The 22,001-nt window shown below is 44.1% G+C and overlaps 1 protein-coding gene across 2 annotated transcripts in view; it reads right to left on the reverse strand.

Annotated features, from left to right (window-relative positions):
* Positions 1–597: 597 nt before the first annotated feature.
* The window catches only part of wwp2 (WW domain containing E3 ubiquitin protein ligase 2), a 54,457-nt gene continuing 33,053 nt past the window's right edge, over positions 598–22,001 (reverse strand). The window contains exons 11-24 of one of the 2 annotated variants that reach the window (XM_041938946.1): positions 15,843–15,897; positions 13,893–13,974; positions 12,338–12,466; positions 10,897–10,975; positions 10,107–10,178; positions 9,311–9,399; positions 6,988–7,147; positions 4,220–4,353; positions 3,640–3,780; positions 3,371–3,491; positions 2,725–2,829; positions 2,499–2,595; positions 1,938–2,010; positions 598–1,406 (exon numbers count right to left, since the gene is read on the reverse strand). In XM_041938946.1, coding sequence (XP_041794880.1) covers positions 1,307–1,406; positions 1,938–2,010; positions 2,499–2,595; positions 2,725–2,829; positions 3,371–3,491; positions 3,640–3,780; positions 4,220–4,353; positions 6,988–7,147; positions 9,311–9,399; positions 10,107–10,178; positions 10,897–10,975; positions 12,338–12,466; positions 13,893–13,974; positions 15,843–15,897 — 1,437 coding nt within the window. In that variant the 3' untranslated portion in view covers positions 598–1,306. The remainder of the gene's footprint in view (positions 1,407–1,937; positions 2,011–2,498; positions 2,596–2,724; positions 2,830–3,370; positions 3,492–3,639; positions 3,781–4,219; positions 4,354–6,987; positions 7,148–9,310; positions 9,400–10,106; positions 10,179–10,896; positions 10,976–12,337; positions 12,467–13,892; positions 13,975–15,842; positions 15,898–22,001) is intronic. The other variant, XM_041938947.1, reaches the window with a different exon arrangement.

The raw sequence follows: 22,001 nt of genomic DNA on the forward strand, positions 1-22,001 counted from the left end.
CTCACCCAAGCCATGAAATTAGGTCCACACATGATCCCCTCAGGATGGACTGAAGTAACTTTTATGATTCCCAGAAGTCGATTCATCCGGTGCCATCATCAGGTCCAATGTTTTGTTTAGGACCAAATACCTGCAAAACTATGGACATTCCCTGTCCACCATAAAATGTGTCATGCATTTGTGTTCATTCTAACACCCTAGATGGCTAACATGGTAAATGTTATACCCTCTTATCATCATGTGACCGTTATCATTGTAAGAATGTTAGCATGCTGGCAAACACTCAAAAATCGGCAGATATTCAGCTCATTCTTCCTGAGCAAAGTGTGGGTGCAGTGTCTCTTTTGTCGGCTCTGGTCTCATGAGACATGTACTGAGGTTCATTCAAAGTCAATTTATACCAGATTCCTTCCACATTTGTACAGAATAGCACCTGGTTTTGATAGAACACACAAATGAGTGTTACTTTCATCCCACTTCTCCCCCACTGAGTTATTAATTAGTGGACGTGGAGTGCTCAGGTGTTCAAACGGCACCTCTTATTGAGGTCTACACAAATCTTGGATATTTCTCCTCGCAAAAAAGCATGAACTCAGCTCCAGATTGAAATCTCATTTATTTTAGTTATGTACAGGAGAAAAACGCTGAATTTCACAGGTAAACAGAAAAATAAAAAATAAAATCACATCTCATCTCTCTAGCCTCTGTAACAGAGGTGCACTAGTTCTTGATAACAGCTCTCTGTCTCTCATACACAGACACACACATGCACTCACACACTGCCTCTCTCTCTCCCACACTCTCCCATCTCTCTCGTCACTTTAAAATCTTAAAAAAATGTATTTCTCTCTGGTAGATATGTCATACTGCATTTACGGGTAGCTGTGCTGTTGCTGTGAGTCGCCGCCGACATTACAATGATCCTGTTGCCTGGTTTTGGTGCGTTTCTAAGCAGTGAGTAGAGGTGTACGTGTGGGGGGTGAGACTAGTCAAATATATTTCTCTCTATGTGCCTTCCTGTCAAACCCACGTGGACACACACACCGTTTATATGCATATACACAATGGCATTAATGTGAGCAACCACGCACGCATACGCACAAGTAAGCACACACACTCTTCCTCTATGTTCTTGTGTCTCCATCTCCCAGTTCACAAACATGATCCTCCCCCAGGTGAGGGGCTATAGGTGACAGGTGATTTCTCAGCCCTGTGATTAACAAATTCAAAATAATAATATTAATAACAAAAACACTCCCATTGAATTAGAGGTTCTCCTTTAACCATCGCGTGAGCGTTTCCTGCGTCACTCCTGTCCAAATCCCTCTGTCTCCTCGATGGCGAACAGGAGTTTCTCTCGGAGCTGCTCCAGGCTTCTGTAGGGCGGCAGGTCCAGACGATTGAAGCTGTGAGGGGGAGAGAAACGGGAGGAGACAGACGGGTCACTATTCATCATTCCTCTCGGTGATCACGCTGTATTTTCATCTTTACTCTAATGATCACCTTGAGTTGAAAGTTATGATCCTCAAGATTTTCATGAAATCACACCACTCTTTGATAGTATTTATGGAGGCCATTTTTTCTACACAGGCCTGTCAGTGTATTTACATCCTGTAATTACCTCTCTATATCTAACAGTAGTTTTCAGGGGGATTAATTACTGCTGCTGCAGTGTAATGAAGATTGACAGTCTGAGCCATTTCTTCCTTGAAATAAATAATAATTCGAACAAAAAAAATTGAAACAGCATTGAAATTCATGCGTGACCTTTGGGAACAGTATATGCGACAAAACAATGCAAGCTTTAAGGTGCACTTGCTAGTTTTGGGGAGCTTTCATCTTAAACAACCTGACCACTCAGAAAAGCTTGGGCCTCAAAGCTTTAATGATGTTGCTACACAGCGTTCATCGTGCTACCAGATGAGGCAGCAGCTTACCATGTGTGGCTTCTTGGAAGCCAAGTCTCCTTCCCCACCTTGTCTATGCAGAACTTCTGGGGACCGTTACTTCCTGAGGGGTAAAAACAACAACACGTTATTTCATCAAATGTCATCGTAAGTATCTTAGAGAAGCAGATATCGTAGATATAGTTAGAGGGGGTGAATTTACAACCTACAACAACACAGTAAATTCAGTATAATGGACATTTCCACAGCACTAATTCCAGCAGTACAGCACAGTCATGTCACACTCACCGCTCTGCTATTCTGAGTTTGTCTTTATTACAGAAATACCTGTTTAATCCACCTATTACTTCCAGTTTTACTCAAGTTCTGTTTTTCCTGACAGATGTTAAGCCGTTGTCAATTAAATGTAAAAACAATCCAAAATGGCCGATACTGTTGCTTAAGAAGAATGACATCAAATACAAACACAAACAAATACACAAAACAATGCGTATTGTGTAAAACTTATGTCAAATATCCTTATTTCACAAAGTTTTCTGAAGGACAGTGACGTGTCATGGATGTGGCGTTGTGTGCGTCAGTGTTGTGCACCTATGAGCTCAGCAAAGCCTCCGACGGGCAGCCGACAGGTTCCTGTTACAAACTGAAGCAGGCGGATTCTCTTCTCGTTGTCCATCTCTTTCACCACCTGCAGGAACATAACTCCATCAATTACTGTATGCATGTGTTTCATAGCTGATGTGCATGTGTGTGTGTGTGTGTGTTTAGCTCAAGGCTGCTGCGGCCTTGTGCCCGCTGAAGCACAGTGTGGCTGTACCTGCCAGAACCAGTGGATCTGCTTGCTGTTCTTGGTGTAATGCCTATAGATGGTGTTCTTCTGCCAGTCGGCCAAATCGATCTCCTGCATCCCACACAGCATCAGCTGCAACAAACAAAGCGACACCTGAAGTCCAGAGTGCAGTCTGTGTGACTCAGACGGAGGACACGGGACAGGACATTGTTAACACAGTGAGTCACAGTGAGTTCAATCTGGACTCCAGACTAATTGAAGTCACTGTCTCTGTTAGGTGGTCTGCTGGGACGTGGACTCATTTAGATGAAAGCTGCAGCAGGAGTCAAGGAGAAATTGTTCATCAATCAGGATCTGCAGCAATTTACCAACAACAGCAGGGCCGCGACTCCCTTCTGCTTCCTCTCAGTTCGTCCTGCTCAGCAGAATTTAGCTCACTTACATCTTGGAAAACTGTTTGTACGAGCTTAAGTGACAAACAGGCAGAACAGATACTCTTATTGGGCAGTACAAAGCAGGATTAACACTCAGAGACCAGAAACATGGCAGTAAAATAAGAATCCTAACAATCGGATTCAGGAACTTTTAACGTATTCTAAAGCCTTTCATTCATTGCGTTTTTTCTGACTTTCAAAGGATCATGCTGGCGCTCCCTAAAGCCACTCCTCCTCACCTCCAGTTCCTTTTCATCAAAGTAGCGAAGCCACTCCAGAGGAACCACCTCATTGAAGCCGTCCAGGAAGGCTTTGGTCTGCTCCTCCACCCCGCGGGTGAACCTCCAGTCTGTCAGCAGGCTGAGGGAAGGAACAGTGGTTGGTTTCTGCGTTTTGCTCTCCATCACTGACATCATTCCTCTTTTATTGATGAAGTCTGCATTTTTGCAAGTTTCACTCTCCTCCGTCTGTTCGGCGGTCGGGGTTCTCGCTGCTCGTGTTAACTAACCTGATGTACTCCTCTTTGTTTTGCTCTGTGACCAGCTCATTCTCGCCGTCGTCTTTCAGCTGGTGAGTGGAAACCTTCCCCAGGATCTCCATGTCCTGTGCAAAATACAGCTCCACGCCACATTCCTCAAGGTTGTTCTCTCTAGACAAACACACACACACACACGCCCAAAAATTTTGAGTCAACAGTCGTGGCTACATTTCTTGCAAGAAGGATAATTCTTTTAAATTGGACATTTCCTGCCACTCCGCCTTTTAGACACTGCGCTGGAGATCTGTTCACTGCTGGGACCGGGAGTGAGACAGTCAGGCTCTCACTTCCATCTAAGCCTCATCAGGTCAGTGATCCTTAGAAAGATTGGATTTTAAACCATTTTTCCTGTCCATTTTATGTTAACAAATAAGTAGTAAGCCATAACATGTAACTGACCGTTTTCATAATGCCCAACATAAACACTGAAAAAGTGAAACGCAGCCTGGAAAAATGTCCTTACTGATTATTTCCCCCCACCCTTCACCTTTGTGAGCATTAAATAACAATAACACACACATTCAGAGGTAACATAACCTGTGTTACTTACTTGACCCACATGATGGAGTTATAAAACTCAGGGTCTATGGACTCCAGGTCTTTGAGGGTGGGTTTCTTGTCCAGCATTCGCTTGTAGAATGGCAGCGTGAAGCCGGTGTCGATGAACTTTCCATGGTACAAAGCCTGCAGGGAGGATTTGTTACACAGGGTCAGTTCACTGAAGCTGATGATATGGCAGGTCTGACTCTCTGCATCTAACGAGGCAGAGGCTTGACGGGAGTATTTTTCCTCCGCTGTAATTTGGTGGTATTATAGCGTTACTGTATGGCCGCTGGTGACATATGGTTCAAATTTGTTCTCGACAAACTGCTCATATATTCTTTCGGTGTTCGCGCTGATGATTATCTGGGGATTGTTTCGTGCCCATTCGAGTGTTAGAAATAACAGCCCGTCACCTTTACAGGAAACGTGAATGGGCCTTCTATTTCTGGAAGCATGGCAGCCTGATATCATTCTTCTGTCCAAATCATTTACCAGCAAAAACTCCACACCTGCTTAAAGACATGAATTCACTGGGACGAAACCACAACTAATAATTCATATAATATCTGTGTCCCAAAAGCTTACTCTGTGCAGCTTTCTACACCTCCAGTTGCAAAAGGTGACATATATATTTGTTTCTTAATGGTCCAGAGGGCAGCCGCGTGCACGTCTGACTTCAAAATGACATCCTGGTGACTTATTCTGCTCCTTTTATCCTCATTTTCATGGTGAAAGCTACAAGATTAGATCATGATCCAGAGCCAAAACACTATGCTAACTCAATACGTTCACACAGCTTCAAACCAAGTCATCATGTCTCCTGTCTGTGTGTGTGTGTGTGTGTGTGTGTGTGTGTGTGTGTGTGTGTGTGTGTGTGTGTTCACAGAGAGGTAGAGTGAGTAGATTCAGCCAGACGGAGCTGTTTAATGTTATAAAAACCACAGAGGGCTCTGAGCTGCAATGAGCCAAGAACAACACGGGCGCCCACTGACTGACTCAGTCACAGTCTGTTCTGTCCTACTGTATCCTGAATGACCATGTGTCTGTCTCACAGCCAGCGCGACACACACTCACACACACACAGGAAGATTTATAGACAGACAGACAGAGGAGAGGGTGTCAGTGGGAAGGGAGGGGGTAAAGACAGAAAGTAAAAAAAGGTAAAGAGAGGAGAGAGAAAAGGAGGCAGTCAGAGGGGCTTGGTAGCTCAGGCTTGGTAGAGACAAGCATCTTTATAAGGCAAGTCAGCAAAGTGCATTTTAGGACTAAATATAGGCAGCTGCTGGCGGGTGTGGGTTGGGTGCGGCAGTGAGGTCATGGTGTGGGTGAGGGGTGGGGTGGCAGACTGAAGGAGGGGTGGAGGGTGTCGGTTTTTGGGGCCTACAGCTATCTGGAGCTGATCCCAGAGAGAGAGACATTATAGTACAAACTGTAAATCACGTAACTGAAGGTTAAAAACCGCTGAATGTTACACATCTTCATTTTACATCACAAACATGTGTCATGATGTGCTACTCAGGGACAACCGTCTGCCTCTCACCTGGCTAGCTACAACTGTCTGTTATCATGAAACCTTAGGGTCGAGGTTTGGGTTAGTACCCAGGACATGAGTGTGAGTGGAAACTAATGTGTGTGAAGGAGAAAAAGCGAGAGAGGGAAACACATCTTTCCGAATGTACAAATAGGTACATTAATTAATATCTAATTAATTAATGTATAATGTATAATTAATATCGTACTGAACAGGTTTCTATATGAAAGGTGCCAGAAAAGATTTGGCTGCAATAATCATTTAATTTAATTAGGAGATTTTCTGATTGATTGATTGAAAAGCATGATTTGCTCTCTTGGAGCAATAATAATTGCAATTCTACCAGAATTTCGTCTTGGGCTCATTACTTCGATGTTTTCATAGAAAAATACAAGGATTGTAAAGGCAACATAAGATCCTCCCCCAGGTTCCAATTAGAGCAAGTTTAAAGGTGGGCTGCCATATGGCTCCATCCCAGAGTCATTATACCACATCACACCTAGTGTTGTGTATCTGTGGGCCCTGGTTCAGGTCCAGCTTTGGACCCTTGCCCTTATGTCATCCCCCTGTTCATGTCTATCTGTTCATGGTTCATTGTCACTATCAACTAAAGGCAAACCCCTCAAAAAAAAAAAAAAAAAAACATAAAAAGAAACTATGCTAATGGAGCAAGTGCATACGAGTTTGGCTCAAAGTTCACATTTAAAAACAACTCATAAATATGTCAGCACACATATGTGGACGTAATGTTTCTGTCTGTGCTGATTATTCAAAGGAAAAATCTCTGGATCCAGCTGTCATACAACATTTACATGTGCATAAAAGAAGAACATGAAGCGTTTCTTTATAGGAAGCTCTGCATTCACATTTCTGTTGCCATCGAATGGGGTTAAGTCATGTCTGATGATGCCTCCATCTGCACAAACTCAGAGTTTCTGTTCAAAATTCCACCTCAAACCTCTCTCATGGTTTATAATTGTGTCTTTTTAAATGAGAACAGCTTTAACGTTGCTGGACTCACGATGGACAATAAAAATAAAAAAAAGTTTGGTAGAAAGCTTCTTTTTACGAATGGCTTTTCAATGATCGTGAAAACGTGTTTGAGGCAGATATTCTGTCGCAAAAACATGAAGAAGGGGAAAAAATAAAAACAGAAGCTGCCTGCTGCAGTTCAGTTTTGAAGACCTTGAATGTCCCTGGAAGCAAATCAGATCTCAATAAAACTATTCCAAAGTGATGCTCACCATGGCGATGAAGCGTCCAATGAAGCGGAAGTATGTGAGGTGGTCGGGGTTGATGGAGGAGGCCGGGTTGATCTGCAGACAGTAGTTGTTCTTGCCGGCGTATTCAAACAGACAGTACATGGGGTTAAGCACCTCATGGGACAGCAGGAAGAACCACTCCCTGCAGAGCAAGAGGACAGAAGACATTAATGCAGCATTGCAGAGGACAATGCGGGAATTAGTTTGATCACTGTGAGCAGAGACAGAGCAGTCGCTGGGAGCACATAAAACATTTTGCAGTGCAGGAACAAGAACAAATAAAAATAGAAACAATTAGAAAAACAAAAAGATGCTGAAGATCTTATCAGAAATACAGACAAAACAATCACAGTACATTTAATCCACAGACAGAACATGATCCACGGCCACAGTTTATACAGAAAAATCAATAAGAAAACTGACAATGAAACACAGTAATTGTACCACTTCAGAGGAATGACACACTGTATGTTTGAATACGATGTTGCCTTAGAGCAGCTGAGACCTGAAGCTGCTGCATCTCAGTATATTTCATTACATCATAATACAGGACTGAGTCAGTTTCAGGCGGGTCTATTTTCTGAATTCCCCTCATGTTTCACACTGCTGAAGATGGTTTTGTAGTGTTGATAGTTTTTCTTCTTCTCTGTGTCTAATAAACTGTATTTAAGTGTTTTGAAATAACCACCTTCTAAATGTGATGAGGTGGTCCCAGTAAAGCAGAGAGCTGAGAGATCACCACTGATACAACTTCAGTACAAACCCAATCCAACTTCATAAACATTTCCAAATAATTGTGAATGAATGGATCCTGAATTATATTTGGCTAAACAGATTGAAAAAGCCTAAAGCTTCTCATTAAATCAATAGTTTAAATCATTCTCATGTCAGGCCAGCGACTTCCTGAAGCCTCAGGTTGCCTGGCAACCTCACTGTGGCGACACCAAGAAGTCACTGCACCTGGTCGAGAAATACTTCTGCACGTAACTCATGTCACGATTAAACAAACCTGATGTAACGTGTTAATCAGTGATCTTTACAGGTGGTGGTGGGCAGATTTGGCTGCCTGTGGACAGAACTGGGGTAGCTGTGTCCCCCCTGTCTCCTGTCTTAATGCTAAGCTAAGCTAATCATACACTATCTTAAACTTCATCTTTAGAGACAGGCAGCCAAAGAAGAGAATAATCATTTTCCCCAAACTTTAATAAGAATTAAAACACTATTTTCTCTTCTAGGCTATAAATCTAGGCTATTTTTCTATGGTGGTCTCGTGTAGATCAGGTTTTAAAAAAGAACACTATCAATCTACTCTGGATAGTGGTACAAATTAGAATATGCAGTACATTAACAGAATTGCACACATAAATCATATGAAGACAAAACATACAAAGTGAAGGATAAATACACAGGGCAGAATCAAAAAAGACACAAAGAGACTGTGTAAGGATGCATGTTAGAGAGAATGAGGGAGCAGCACCACCACCAGCTGCAACACCAGAACCAAGCGCTCCCAAGGCCCCTGCCCTCCCTCTTGGGGTTTATGGGAGGGGGGGTACGGACGGACGGACGGACGCAGACACCTCCCAACATCCCGTCCGTGGTTCTACCCTGTGGTAGAACAGCATGATGTCACCTACCATAGGGTAAAACCACTGACGTGACACCGGAGACAGAGACACAATGCAAAACCAAACAGAAAAATGGGAACACCGCCAACAGAAAAATAACAACATATAGAGGAAGGAAGACCCGGAACACAGCAGACACAGGGGGCAGGATGGATACGTGTGATGGGTGGATGGAGGGATGGGGTAAGGGAAGGAGGACAGCAATGTTGCAAGAGGGTAGGAGGTGTTGTATGGTTTCAGGAGGCAGCATTTAAAAGGGGCATGAAGCAATTTACAGTGTGACCCCTGCTGGCAACCAGTGAGAATGTCTTCCTCACACACACAAATGTATGACACACCAATCTACACAAGTTTTGAAAGCCAGTGATGCCGACACCTTGAGTCAAACAACCCTGTAAAGCTCTGTGCCCATTGCCTCTTTATGATCTTTTAAAATAGTTTCCTGCCTGGAACCGCAGGAAACACCAAATCAGAAGCTGGTTCCAGATGAGGAGGAAGCTGGTGCAGAGGTGGAGAAGTGGCAGGAATAGGAAAATATACACCATCACCGTCACCAACATTAAAAACAAATGTTAATTTGACATAACAACAGTCCCTGAACTTTTACACCTGTAATACCACTCACAAAATGAGTGAGGAGTAGAAGAAAGGTGTGTTCGTTTTGTTGTTTCTCTCACCTGGCGATGCCGCCGTAGTCCAGCCCCTCCTCTCCTCTCATAATGATGTAGAGTCTGCGGCGAAGGTCGTATGGCTTCACATTCATGATCTGATGACAAGAGACACATGTACAATCAACAAATGATTAACACTTTTTAACAGGAAACATTTGAGATGGAGAGAACACTGGAGTCACATATTGCAATAGATCAAATAGCAGAAGTGATGATTTACCTTCTTTATTATGTGAAGCCTGAAATAAATGTTGGATGTATTCATCCTGTCAGATGCTAATGAGATGTGTGGCATATTTGTTTTTCTGCTGTATGTATGGACCCATCTGAGCCTGGTTTACAGATATCTTAGTGAAAACAGGCTGATAAACATATGTACATCTGTGAAAAATGTTTGAGAAAAATTGGAATTACATGCAGCTAAAAATGGAGAAACATCTGGTGAAATGTTCTGTTGATGTAGTTCAGACACTGTAATTAGCCAGTGAGAAGCTTTTGTCTAACCATCACTACTTTTGCTTCAACTGTAAACCTATTCATGTTATACAGTATGTGTATGGCCATCTTTATATCTCAGAAATACTGTATAATATTGTTATTGAGCACCTCTGCCTTTTAAACATCAGTATTCATGACATCATTCAACTTTAACAGAATTGTATCATTTTTCAGGGCCAAATCGAGCTCCAACCATCATTGGGTTTGACTTGTTTTTTGTTATCTGATTTTTTCCTCTTTGTGAACACAAGGTGACATTAATGTAGTGATATCTGAGTGTAGACCGGACGTGTCCAGCTCTGACCTGCTGAAAGGAGTCCTCAAACAGCGTCTGTCTGGACACTGAGATTTTTACATGGCTGGGCAAGGCATTGGACTGGAATGAAAATAAAAGAAGAAGAAGAAATTAGTTTTAGGTTTGAATCAGTAAGACTTCCAGAAAAGCCTTGTGTGACATCGATGGCTGCTGGTTACCACAAGTCTCTTAATTCTGACCCCTAATTCAGTTTTGACCTGCCAAAAGCAGCCTTTGTGAGCTGAAAGGGGGTGAGTATTGCTTTTATTCAGCAGCATCTGCTCCATCACTGATAATTAATTTAATGCAGTTCATTACTATAATGAATACATCGCCTACATGCAGCTTTAAGCCAAAGAATGGTCCTCAAACTGCATCTGACATCACATCACAAAAAAGTTACTTTTCCACTTACCTTATCTCTGAAATTTCTGCCCCCACCCAAATACAATGGAGGTGAACGGACGTTTGTTAATGGAGCTCACAGCACTGAAACATAACATTTCTACAGAGGAAATAGTCCCAAGACAGACTGCTGACAGTGTGTTCTATAGAGCAATGGGGAGCTGAAATTCCATTCACTTCCACTATATTTGTGTGGAGACAGACACCACAAATCCTGGACATATACAGACAAATATTACCTGCATGGCTCGATACCAGTCCAGGTAATGGTGAAAATATGTTTTTTTTTATGATTTGGGTGAACACACCTAAACTTCAGTAACAAGCACAGATCAAGGTGTGGTGTGTGGACAGGGAGAGTTTCACTGCGATGAAAAGTTCACTTAACACTTACATGGCACAGGAAACGGAACTGGTGGTATTTCCACCTGAAGCTGCGGTCGTAAGCACCGGGTGAACCGCCCTGCCGTGACCTGCACACACATTAAGAAAGAGAGAAGAGAGGAACTCAGTCGATTTAACACTATTTAAGCAAAATCCATGGGGAATCTGTATTGAATAATTCCATGTTCTAAGACAAACAAACTCGTCACTGGTCAGCTGATCAGTGGAAACTTGATGGTCTTCTTTAAGAAACCCTGATGTTCCAGGTTGTGTGCCAGACACTCAAAGTAAATATTAAATTCACACCAGCTATTCTGTTCTAAATAACGACTCGTTGCGTCTGGGTCTCAAAGACAGAGCTGAGTCCGAGCCTGCAGCTGTGTTAGTATAAGCTCCACCAACCCGCTGCACACACACACGCTGGATATGTGCCTCGTCAGCAACGGGGAGGCAGAGACACAGAGAGAAAGAAAGAGCGAGAGAGTTAGACAGATAATGGGAGGAAGGAAAGAGAGAGAGTGAAAGGGGGGGAGAGAAGAAGGAGCCTCTAATGCGTCTGGTTTGTGCTCGCGGCGTTGCCAGGCACATCGGTTCGGGTTAGGAAATTAAGACCACAGCGGCAGAGCGCTGGCTGCGGACACACACTCCTGCAGGATCGCTGTAAAAACAGCGAAGGCTCTCTCTCAGAAGCGCTCCGCGACCAGCGGCCTAAAAATATGCTCAAATATCAGCATGAAAAGCAGCTTGGAGAAGCACTCACACACACACGCAGACAAACACGCCACAAGCTAATGCACACGTGCATGCCGAACATCACCACAAAAAAGCCCACAAACACCGGCGGCGCACGCACGCACGCACGCACGCACGCACACACACACACGCACGCACACACACACACGCCAGTGCAGTCTGCAGTGGATCTGTTGTCGCACATCTGCACACTCTCCTGACGTCTGCGTAAAGATTTGTTTCAAGGCAAGGCAAGCATCCACAGGCCGGGGGGAAGGTGTGTGTGTGTGTGTGTGTGTGTGTGTGTGTGTATGTGTGTGTGTGCTTGTTGCTGTAATAAAATGTGACTTTGTTAAAATATCTGTGACGCTTAAGAAATGAAAGGCAATGGATGAAACATGGGCAGATAAAAAATAAAAAGATGGTGCAGTTTAGATTAAGATACAGTTTTGCCCCTTTTAATGATCTTGTAGGGTTTTCACAAAACGAGGGGATTGCTTAAAGTAAGATTTGCAGTGCAGTAATGTCAGACCTAGGCAAAATCATTGAGCAATCATTAAAAAAATGGAAAAGAAGTTGATTTAGTTCACTTTGTAAGTGTTTTTCCATGACCTGGATGACAGAGATCATTTCCTCAGAATGTCTTTGCCTCAGTCTGTGACATACTTTGATTTTCTAAAAAAAGCAGCTTTGGGAGGAAGGGCTGAGAGAATATTTACCCTGACTCAAACCCGGGTCGGGGGTCTTTAAAGGTGGTGGTGCGCGAGTTGTGGTCCACAAAATATCGGACTCCCTCAGCGGTGTACTTCATCTCCCAGCCCGGGGGCAGGGGGTGCTCCTTGATCATCCTGCAACAGGGAGAGGGCAGTGAGCACGGTCCCAGCCGGAGGGGCCCCGTCCTGGGGATGAAACTAACACACCTCCCCGCCAACCTGTGGATCTGAAGCCCTGGACACTAAAACAAAACCCTGCGATGGTACAAAAACTCAAAGCAGTGCTCAGGTGGAGTTTATCTCCTTTGAGGATCCCAAAGACTTATTCAGACTGCTGCCGCTCAAAATAAAGTCTAGAGGGCCACAGAAGGACAGGCCTGTATAAAATTGTACTTCATTATTAAGGAGTGACACTGAGAAGTATTTTGAACGCTGCCAGGAATTCCTCCTTTCACCCTCGCCGCAGCTAGTACCTCTCATGTATTAAAATATATGAGAAAACACTTACGGCGGATCTGAAGGTATTTCCAGAATCCTAAAAGACTCTTCAGTCTGTTGCACATTCAGTCAGTTGTGTTTTCTATCCATGTAGCTGGAAATAACATATGTCCTTGCTGCATGTCCTCATGGACATAGAGAATTCTAACTGTTAATAACACCTGTATGTCTACGTCTATGTTGTTCAAATTAGGCAAAGACTAATTTTTGGGCTACAATCTTAGTTTGAACACCAAAATATTATAAACTGCAATCCTACAAGACTCTGAAGATTCTGGAAATGGCTTCAGCACAGCAGGAAGTGGGTTTGTCAGAGGTTGGTATACTGGGCTCTGTGACTTGTACATAATGTTAATAGATAAGAGGCACAAACTGGGGCTAGTAAACACATCTCCAGCTAGCCCTACTGATGCCGTGTAGAGGCTCTGCAAAATCAAGAGCCAGGCCATAAACAGAACTGAATATTCAAGTCGGTAATGTGTGAAATTTGCATTATCGAACCAACTGGCTGACAGAGCTTCAATCAGAATGAGTGAGGTGGGAGGAAAATAATTGAAAGAGCTCAGGAAGAGTTTAAATGTCAAAGAAATAGAAGATAATGCCAGAAAAATGATCAAATAAACAGCAGATAGATCGCAGGATATCAGCCCAGAAAGTTTCCAAAGTCATTTCAGGGTGTTTAGAGTTTTGGGAGCAGTGAGATGAACCACGGTGCAGCGAGGCTTCCCACACATGGAGAAGCCTGAACTAATTTTCTTTCACCACTGCTGCTCCTGAGTAAAATTCTGCCATGTTCCCGTAAACTCACTAATATTTAAACTTCCCTGGACTGTGGCAGATGAACACGCCTCTTTAAATTCCATAATATTCCAGGACATCCCGGATCAGTGGGAAGCATGCACGTATCAGAAAGGAGACGAGTCCCTCTGTCGGCGTGCCGAACTGTGCACGGTGAGCTTCTTCTTCGGTACGAGCGAACACCCAAAGCGGCGTACCATCTCACAAGCAGACAAACACATGCGCATACACACACACCAGTGCTTTCTCGAGTTCACAGTCTCACCCTTGGGTCCGCGGATCGTCCCACTGTGTTGTTCGAGTGTTGTGGTTGACAAAGTACACTCTGCCATTGTCCTGACGCTTCTCTGCGGACACAAACAGAAGAGAACGGCAGGCTGAAAAATGAGACTTTTATTGGATTTGCGGTGTTTCAAGTTGGAGGATTTTGAAAAAACTTCGGATAAACTCCACAATAACTAGACGGGGATCAGAGAGATCAGGTGAGCGTCTCCGACGGCGACGACCGGGTTCACCCTCTCTTTTAGGATAAAGAGAAAAAAAAATCTCACCCCGCTGACAGAAAACCAGCGAGCTTGTGTGATATTTCACTGTGGCTTGTTCCAAATACCTCACCAGGGTAAACCTACGTCTGTGTGTGTGAGTGTGTGTGTGTGTGTGTGTGTGTGTGTGTGTGTGTGTGTGTGTGGGGAACTACGGCTGTGGTGGAGTGTTTGAAAGTCGCTGTTGGGAGCAAATAGATCCAAGATTTCATTTAAAAAAGTTAACAAATAGTTAAACGACTACTTGGAAGCACCTTAAACACAAAACAGAATTTGATGGAAGTGTGTAAAATGTAAAGAGTGTGTGTGTGTGTGTGTGTGTGTGTGTGTGTGGGTGTATGTGGGTGTATGTATGGTAGGCTACTGGTTTCATGAGTAGCTGGTGCCCCATCCTCCTCCCTCCATCGCTCTGACATCTTTTTCTCATTAACAGGAGTGTGTGGAGGGCCCAGAAACAGTAGTGCTCACATTGCAACTCTTACTAGCTTTCTCCTTGACTCACTCCACCCCCACTTTACTATCCAGTCCGAACCCCCCCTCCTCCTCCTTCGAGTTTCTTTCATTCGCCACTGTCTCTTTTCCTTCTCCTCCATCTTTCCCTCTTTTCTCCCATCTTTGTCTTTTTGAATCTGAGCCTTAAAAAAAAAAAAAGAAAAGAAAAAAGCGAGGGAAGCGACCGCAGATGAAAAAGAGCGCGCCAGAGAAGCGAATCTGAGCCAGTGATATAATTGAGGTTTTCGTCTTGAGATACCGCAACATGTTGAAAAGGCATCATGGGCAGGGAGTGAGGCCTTTTTGGAGAGAACATGGCCGTGTGATGAAGTCTGTGAGAATGCTGGTGGGACGGGAGCCGCCAGCAGCGTTCGTTTGTGAATGAATGACTGTGTGTGACATGATTCTGCGTGGATCCCATTACATTGCTCATTTGGGAAAATGCTGGATGATGAAGAGCGCCATTAATAATGTGGACTTTGTAATTAGTGGACTATAGAGTAAAGGCAGTGCATGCAGTGATGAATCGGTATTACATGAGCAGAGTATTGAAAAGAAACCAGGAGACATCTTATCCAGATGACACAACAATGGAATGAAAATCAAGATCAGGAGCAGGGACATAAATCAATCAGTGAACAACTGATTATCTCACTGGAGACGAAAAGGAAGCGAGCAGCCACAGAACCAGCTCTGTTTCTGATGTTGCATAAAGGCTTAATATCATCAAAAATGTGCTCAGAGTTCTGTAAGGAGGGAAAATGCTGCTGTGCTGCACACATTTTGCACTGCTTCAACTAAAGCTCACTCCCTCACAGTTGCCTGCAGAGGTGAAACACACATTCTGAATGACTTAAAGTGGCGAAATCAAGAACCCGCGGTGTACATGTTAACCGATTGCATTGCTTGACTGCTGATTACTTTGTCAAAAATACCTCCAAGCTACTCGCAGGACTGACGAGGGTATCAGGTTCTGATTGAAAACAGCTTAAACTTAAAGAGTCACATCCTGAGCGATCAGATTTACCCCAACACCAGCAGGTACGGAGGCAGGTAGACTGATCAAAATCTAGTCCGCTGACAGAAGCCAAACCTCGAGACCATCGAAGCAGTTCAGCATCTCACACTGAGAGTATCTTTGCATGGAGTGTGTGCACAAGGAGTGTGTTAGGCAAACTTACCCCATCCAGGAGGCAGCGGGCCCAGAGGATCATTTTCCACCGGAGCACCAGATGGCTGAGGGAGAAACAGACAGAGAGACAAAACAAATCCGGTTAGGACACCTTTCTGTCTCTCTCCTCCCGTCCTCCACCTCTCTCCTGCTTCCTCTCAGCGCTTGTCCTCATTGTACTGCACGGCATGAAATTCTTGTCTGTCCACTCGCTTTCTCGCCGCCGCATGAGGATGAAGAGGAGGAAAAGGTTGGGAAAAAACATCCCAAAAAAATACAGACAAGGGAAAACCAGTGAGAGTTGAGATGAGTAAGAAAAAAATAGACATTTGAAAGCAACGCCAGTGAAACTCACTCAGTAAAGCCAAACGTGGACAATTGAGTCTTCGCCGCTTGACCTCGCTAACTCACGAAACCAGGGATGGTAACCTGTGGGTAAGTCAGGCTGGCTGAAGTGTGTGCGTGTATGCGTGTGCAAGTGTTGAGGGCAGAAAGGGGTGGGGGTGGCTCCTCTCTGCTGCAGCGGTAAGGGGCGACTGAGGGAGCTGGCCGGCTGGTGGCTCGTATGCCTTCCAAAAACTACACGCTCGGTAGGAGGATAAAACAACAACGCTGTTCCAATGAGCTCACTGGCTGGACGCAAGCCCCACCCCCAGCTTCCCGCTCACCTCCTCAAATACACCCCACCTCCTCCTCCTCCACCCTGGCACCCCTCCCTACCCCACCCCGAGGTCCTCCTCCTCCTCCTCCTCCTCTTTCTGTTGCTCTCTTCTAGAACTGCTGTGAAAATAGGCAGGGAAGTGCGATGTCTGAGGGAACTGAGGGAACATTCATGCTTGTTCCAGACTGGACACCCCCCCCGCCCCACCCACCCTGCCTCCTCCCCGGCCGCCCCAACCCAACCCGGGCCTGACAAAAGGCACCTTTATTCAGCCTGGGCCTGGAAACCAATGTGGGGTTTACTCAGCCTGCACTCATATACACACACACTGAAAAAAAGTGTGTGTGTGGAAAATTTGCCCACGGCAAACAGTCAATGTGTACGTTCTTATGTTGGAAAACACACACACACACGCACGCACACACACACACACACACACACACACACACACACACACACACACACACACACACACACACACACTTCCATGAATATATATTAGCCTGAGTGGAAAAGTAGCTGAAAAGACGCTTGTTAGGAATTAGTGGCTGCTGATGGGTTTTCATGCTAAAAGATGTTTATCAAACAGGTCGGTTTATATGTGTCACAAAAAGCTCCGGAATCATTAAGTGCACCACCAAGCAGACTACAGGCCCTTCTAATCACAACATGTTACGCTGGTTAACGGTGCAGCGGTGCTGAAAATAAAAAGGTGGGTGCACTACTATTCTGTGATTTTAAGAAGCCAAAAAACTCTCCATATAGACAAAAAAATCTATTATGCATTCAGAGTATCATCAAAAGCTGTGGGAAAATGCAGTTTCGGTGGCTTCTCCATCTATTAAATGGCTGGTTTTGGCACCTTTATTGGCTACATGTAGGTGAAAAAAACCAAAACCACCGTTTTCCAAATGAAAGCTGGTGGACCTTCAAAGGGTTTTTTTTTTCACTGAGACATGTCGCACCACAAAAGTGATGATTATTTTCTGAGAAGCCATAAAGTAGAGCATTATCCATCGAATGTCAACGTCACTTTACGCAGCATTTCCCAAGAAGAAATGTGACTGTGCCCATTTAAAACGGCTCTGTCATGGAAACTCTGAGGGAGTCGGGATGGAAAGGACGAGGCCTGCTGGAGGAGCGCGAGTGGGCACATAACAGGGTTAAAGGGTGTGTGTGTGTGTGTGTGTGTGTGTGTGTGTGTGTGTCGCTCCCATCGACAGCCAATCTATGCCCCGGCGCCCCACCCTTATGGGTTTTCTGTGACTAAAAAAGGTAAAAGGAGAATATAATGATATAAAGACATGATGACTTCATCCTGGCTCTGACCATTCAGCTCCTCAGCAGCTTCCAGACAGAGCGAGGCTGGAGGGAGGAAAAGAAAGAGGGACTGAGAAAACAAGGGAGGGAGAGGAAGAGAGGGAAAAGCAGCATGTTGGCAGAAACGTGTGAAATAATGGCTGGGTGTTATGGATCTGGAAGGAATACGCCATAAAGGCCCGTTTCAAGGCCAGGCACCACAGGTGAAAACAGCCATTTTAACATGTTAGAACACCAGTGTGGCTTCAGAACATATACTACAAGCCCATTAGAAAAACTATTCATTTATACGACTGGAGCAACTTTCAGCACATTTCTCCTGCAAAGACAACTTGCCACTTGTTTTCCACACGTGCAGATCGGTGCACATCAGGAGGCAAAGTGACGAACAGGAATCCAGAAAACTTGAGGTCAGCGAGTTCATCGGCCATTCAAGCGCTTCGAAAACATGTTTATGTCGTCTCTCGTCTCACATTAAGAGATGCTCACCCGCCCGGTGTTCATACCACAGTGCGTATTTAGAGCTGCCATAGTTAATTATGCAGAAAGAAAATATTTTTGCTGGTGAATATTTGCATCTTTCAACTTCACTCTGGTTTCATTCGACATTGAGGTTTATATTCTAAACAATGGGGGTTTAGGTCCGGGAGCCACACACGAAATCTGACGTGGAGCTTCTGGTAACAGACAGGGCTGTTTTGGAGATGCTTTTATAATTGTGCAACACAATATCTCAACTAGGAGGCTTTCCAGAGCTTCTGACCACATTTCATGGTCTTAGGTCTTGTAATGACACTGTGAAATGTTGTAAGGCCCCAATTTATGACTATTTTCACTATTACTTAATCTGCACATTATTTTCTTGATTAAGGTTTTTTTTTTTTTTTTTTTTTTTTTGCTTTACGAAATGTCGGACCACTCACAATTTCAAAGTTCCAAGGTGATGTCTTCAAATCATTTGTTTTGTCCAATCAACCAAAATCTATAGACTTCACTATCACTAAAGACAAAGAAAAGCACCAAAACCTCACAATGGAAAGGCTGGAATCAGAGTTGTTTGGCCAAAATGGTCTCGAAATAAAGTTTTTGTCAATCAACTAATTGATAAAGCAAGTAATCGTTTCAGTTGAAAGCTCAAAATAAAACTAACAAGTGAAGCTTTGACTTGAAAACTGTTTGTTCCCAACGTCGAGACAGAACTTTAACGGTAAACTTTTACAAATCCTAGTTCCTGCATGAGGTGAAAGGGACGGCTGTTGTCTGAAAAACAACTGGAAGTTAGTTATTGTAGTTTTTTGGCTGCGTTTCAGCACAGTCAGCAGTTGGAGCAGCAGGTGTTTTTGGAAGCTGCAGTTACTTTAAAACTTTGACGGCTGCAGTTTAAGTCAAATGCATCCTTTCTCTGAGCCATCAGTCAACTCTGAAACACAGCAAAGATACACAGTGTAGTGATCAGGTGACTTTCCCAGCATATTATCTCTTTTACATTGCAAATGTCCACAATATGTGTGCAACTCCAGACCTGCCTGAGAATCATCTTGTTTTTAAGTTTTCTTCAGTATCAAAGGAATCCAGGGATAGTTGTCACTATATCCATGACTACAATACAAACAGGAACTGCTAATAACTAATTCGGCATACTTTGAATGATGAATTTGACAAACTGTAAACAAATGGTGCTGTCGCCATTTGTCAACAAATGACTGCTCTTCGGCCTATTGGTGTAGATTGGAAAACGTTAGAATATAGCTTCAAGACATGGCAATATAATTGTATGTAATATTTATATTCATATATAAACATAAGATTATAAGATTGTATAATAATGTAGAAATAAAAGAAACATACAGTAAATCCCACTCACAGACCTTTTTCTTCTTATCTCCATAACATGTTAACAGAACCAGCATCAGTGCATGTTAAAAAAAAACTTCTGTTCATTGTCCTTTCATGGTATAAACCACTGAACGTGCTTTATGGAAACATGAGCACTGACGGGCTGTGTGTAAACATGGGTGAGCGTGACATTCAGCCGTGGGGGATGTGTGTGAGTTTTCTGTTCAGCGGTGCAAGTGAAAAAACTGATTCAGGTGCTGCTGTTAAAGAGTCCTTGTTCCAGTGAGAATGGACAGCAAGATGGAGTGAGAGGGAGGAAGAAGGAGGCAACTGAGGGCAGGTGAGGGGAGCAAAAGACCAATGCTAGGGCAGAGGTGGTGAAATGGGAGAGGAGGAGGCAGAGATAAAAATAAAAAGATTTTGGTGCGATGAAGAAAAGGTGGATTTTGAGAGGGAAACTGAGATTGGGGGGATTTTGGAGAAGGAAAGATTGGGAGGTGGGATGGGCGGAGGCAAAGGAAACGACAGAGGTAAAGGAAAGGAAGACTGGGAGAAGTGAAAAGAAGGGGGGAAGAGAGAGGGGAGAGCCGGAAACTGCAGTTAATGACTCCGAGGCCACTCTCTCTGGGGTTTCTAACGAGCTGCAATTACTCTGCACACACGCACACGCACACACACAAACTAACAAAAAAAGTGTACATCTGCAAGTACCGTCTGTGACTTAAAAACTCTCCATACATGCACGCTGCTACTGTTTATGAGTTTGCACAGACACAACTTTAACTTGTGCGTGTGTGAGTGCGTGTGTGAGAGTGTGTGAATGCAGGCACTCGTTACAGCGCCATGGTCCATTAAAGAGGACGAGCGGCCCCTTGACCCTCTTCGGTTGTCATGTGCAGCAGAAAAGAAATGTGGCACCTGACCTCAACATTACAGCCCTGTGAACACATCTGCTCAAACACACACACACACACACACACACACACACACACACACACAGAGGAGGAGCACATGATTTAACAGGACCTACATCAGCATCCACATTGGTGCACACACACACACCCATACACTGATACAGAATCAAAGTCGCAGTAAATAATAAGAGCAAGAGAGGAGTTTTTCAGTCATCATTTTGGAGTCCTTAGTTTTTGACAGCGCGTCCACACGCAGTGAGAGCGTCAGTCGGGCAGTAGAGCATGTGGCTGTGTTCACAGTTCAACTATGAGCTCTTTTGTGTGTGTTTCCTTGTTCACACACACTGGGGCCATAAATAGTCGCAGCTATCAGCAGTGTGGGCATTCCAAGACAGAGCAGTGTACTATCAACATGGAGGGCAGACCTGCCGACTGGCTTTTCTCACACACACCGAGGGAGAGGAGGGAAAGGAGGAAGAGGAGGGAAGGAACAAGGCCAGAGGAGGAGTAAGGAAAGAGGCAAAGTTTCCAGCCCACACCGAACCTCCCTGTTTGTGTGGACAGAGAGTGTTTGTGTGTGTGTGTGTGTGTGTGTGTGTGTGTGTGTGTGTGTGTGTGTGTGTGTGTGTGTGTGTGTGTGTGGCGTCACCTTTGAACACATGAATTAATCCTGTCACTGCGATGACTGTGTTTTTGTTTGTTCAATCATGACATCACATGACATCTGACATCACTGGAAACATTCACATAAATCACACATTAAATCAAATACTTATCTCCGCTGTAAACCATAATCACAACGGATCGCAGCGCTGTGCGATGAATGAGTCTGAGAGATGCTGAAGACGACAGTAGGCCGAAAATCTGATCTAATCTTATCTGTTTCCTGCAGAAAACTTTGTAGAGTAAACCTAGGCTTCAAGGAGGCAGAAGAGAATAAGGAGCTCCCTTTAACCTGAAGTTAAAGGAAAATCGTGAGGCTTTGGACCAAGGCTTTATACGACTTCACTGCTACTTTGTTTTTGTTCCCCTTCACTATTTGTCCGTCTGTCGCACTTGAGGGTCCGGACACATTACTTGTCCCTTTCTTTTTTTAAGCATTGGTTGCGGATGCAGTTACAGATGCAGCAGTAAACACATCTGCGTGACGACTCTTGAAAGTATCTAGAGCTTGCATTTAGGGTATCTTTCACGAGCAGCGGCAAAATTTAGATGCAGGGAGTCCTCCACAAAGCCGAAGGAGAACAACAACTTCACGTCATGTTAAGTTCAGGCAGTGAAAAATGGGGTAAATGATACTAAACTATGCAATTTTTAAAAACAACTTTTGAATGCCAGCTTTCAATAATACTCTGGACACATTTGGCACATTGAGGTTTGACGCTCAGCCCTCAAAGAGAGGAAATTACATCTTAATCTTATTGATACTGTCATATTC

The sequence above is a fragment of the Chelmon rostratus genome, chromosome 6, assembly GCF_017976325.1.
Source record: "Chelmon rostratus isolate fCheRos1 chromosome 6, fCheRos1.pri, whole genome shotgun sequence".
NCBI lineage: Eukaryota > Metazoa > Chordata > Actinopteri > Chaetodontiformes > Chaetodontidae > Chelmon > Chelmon rostratus.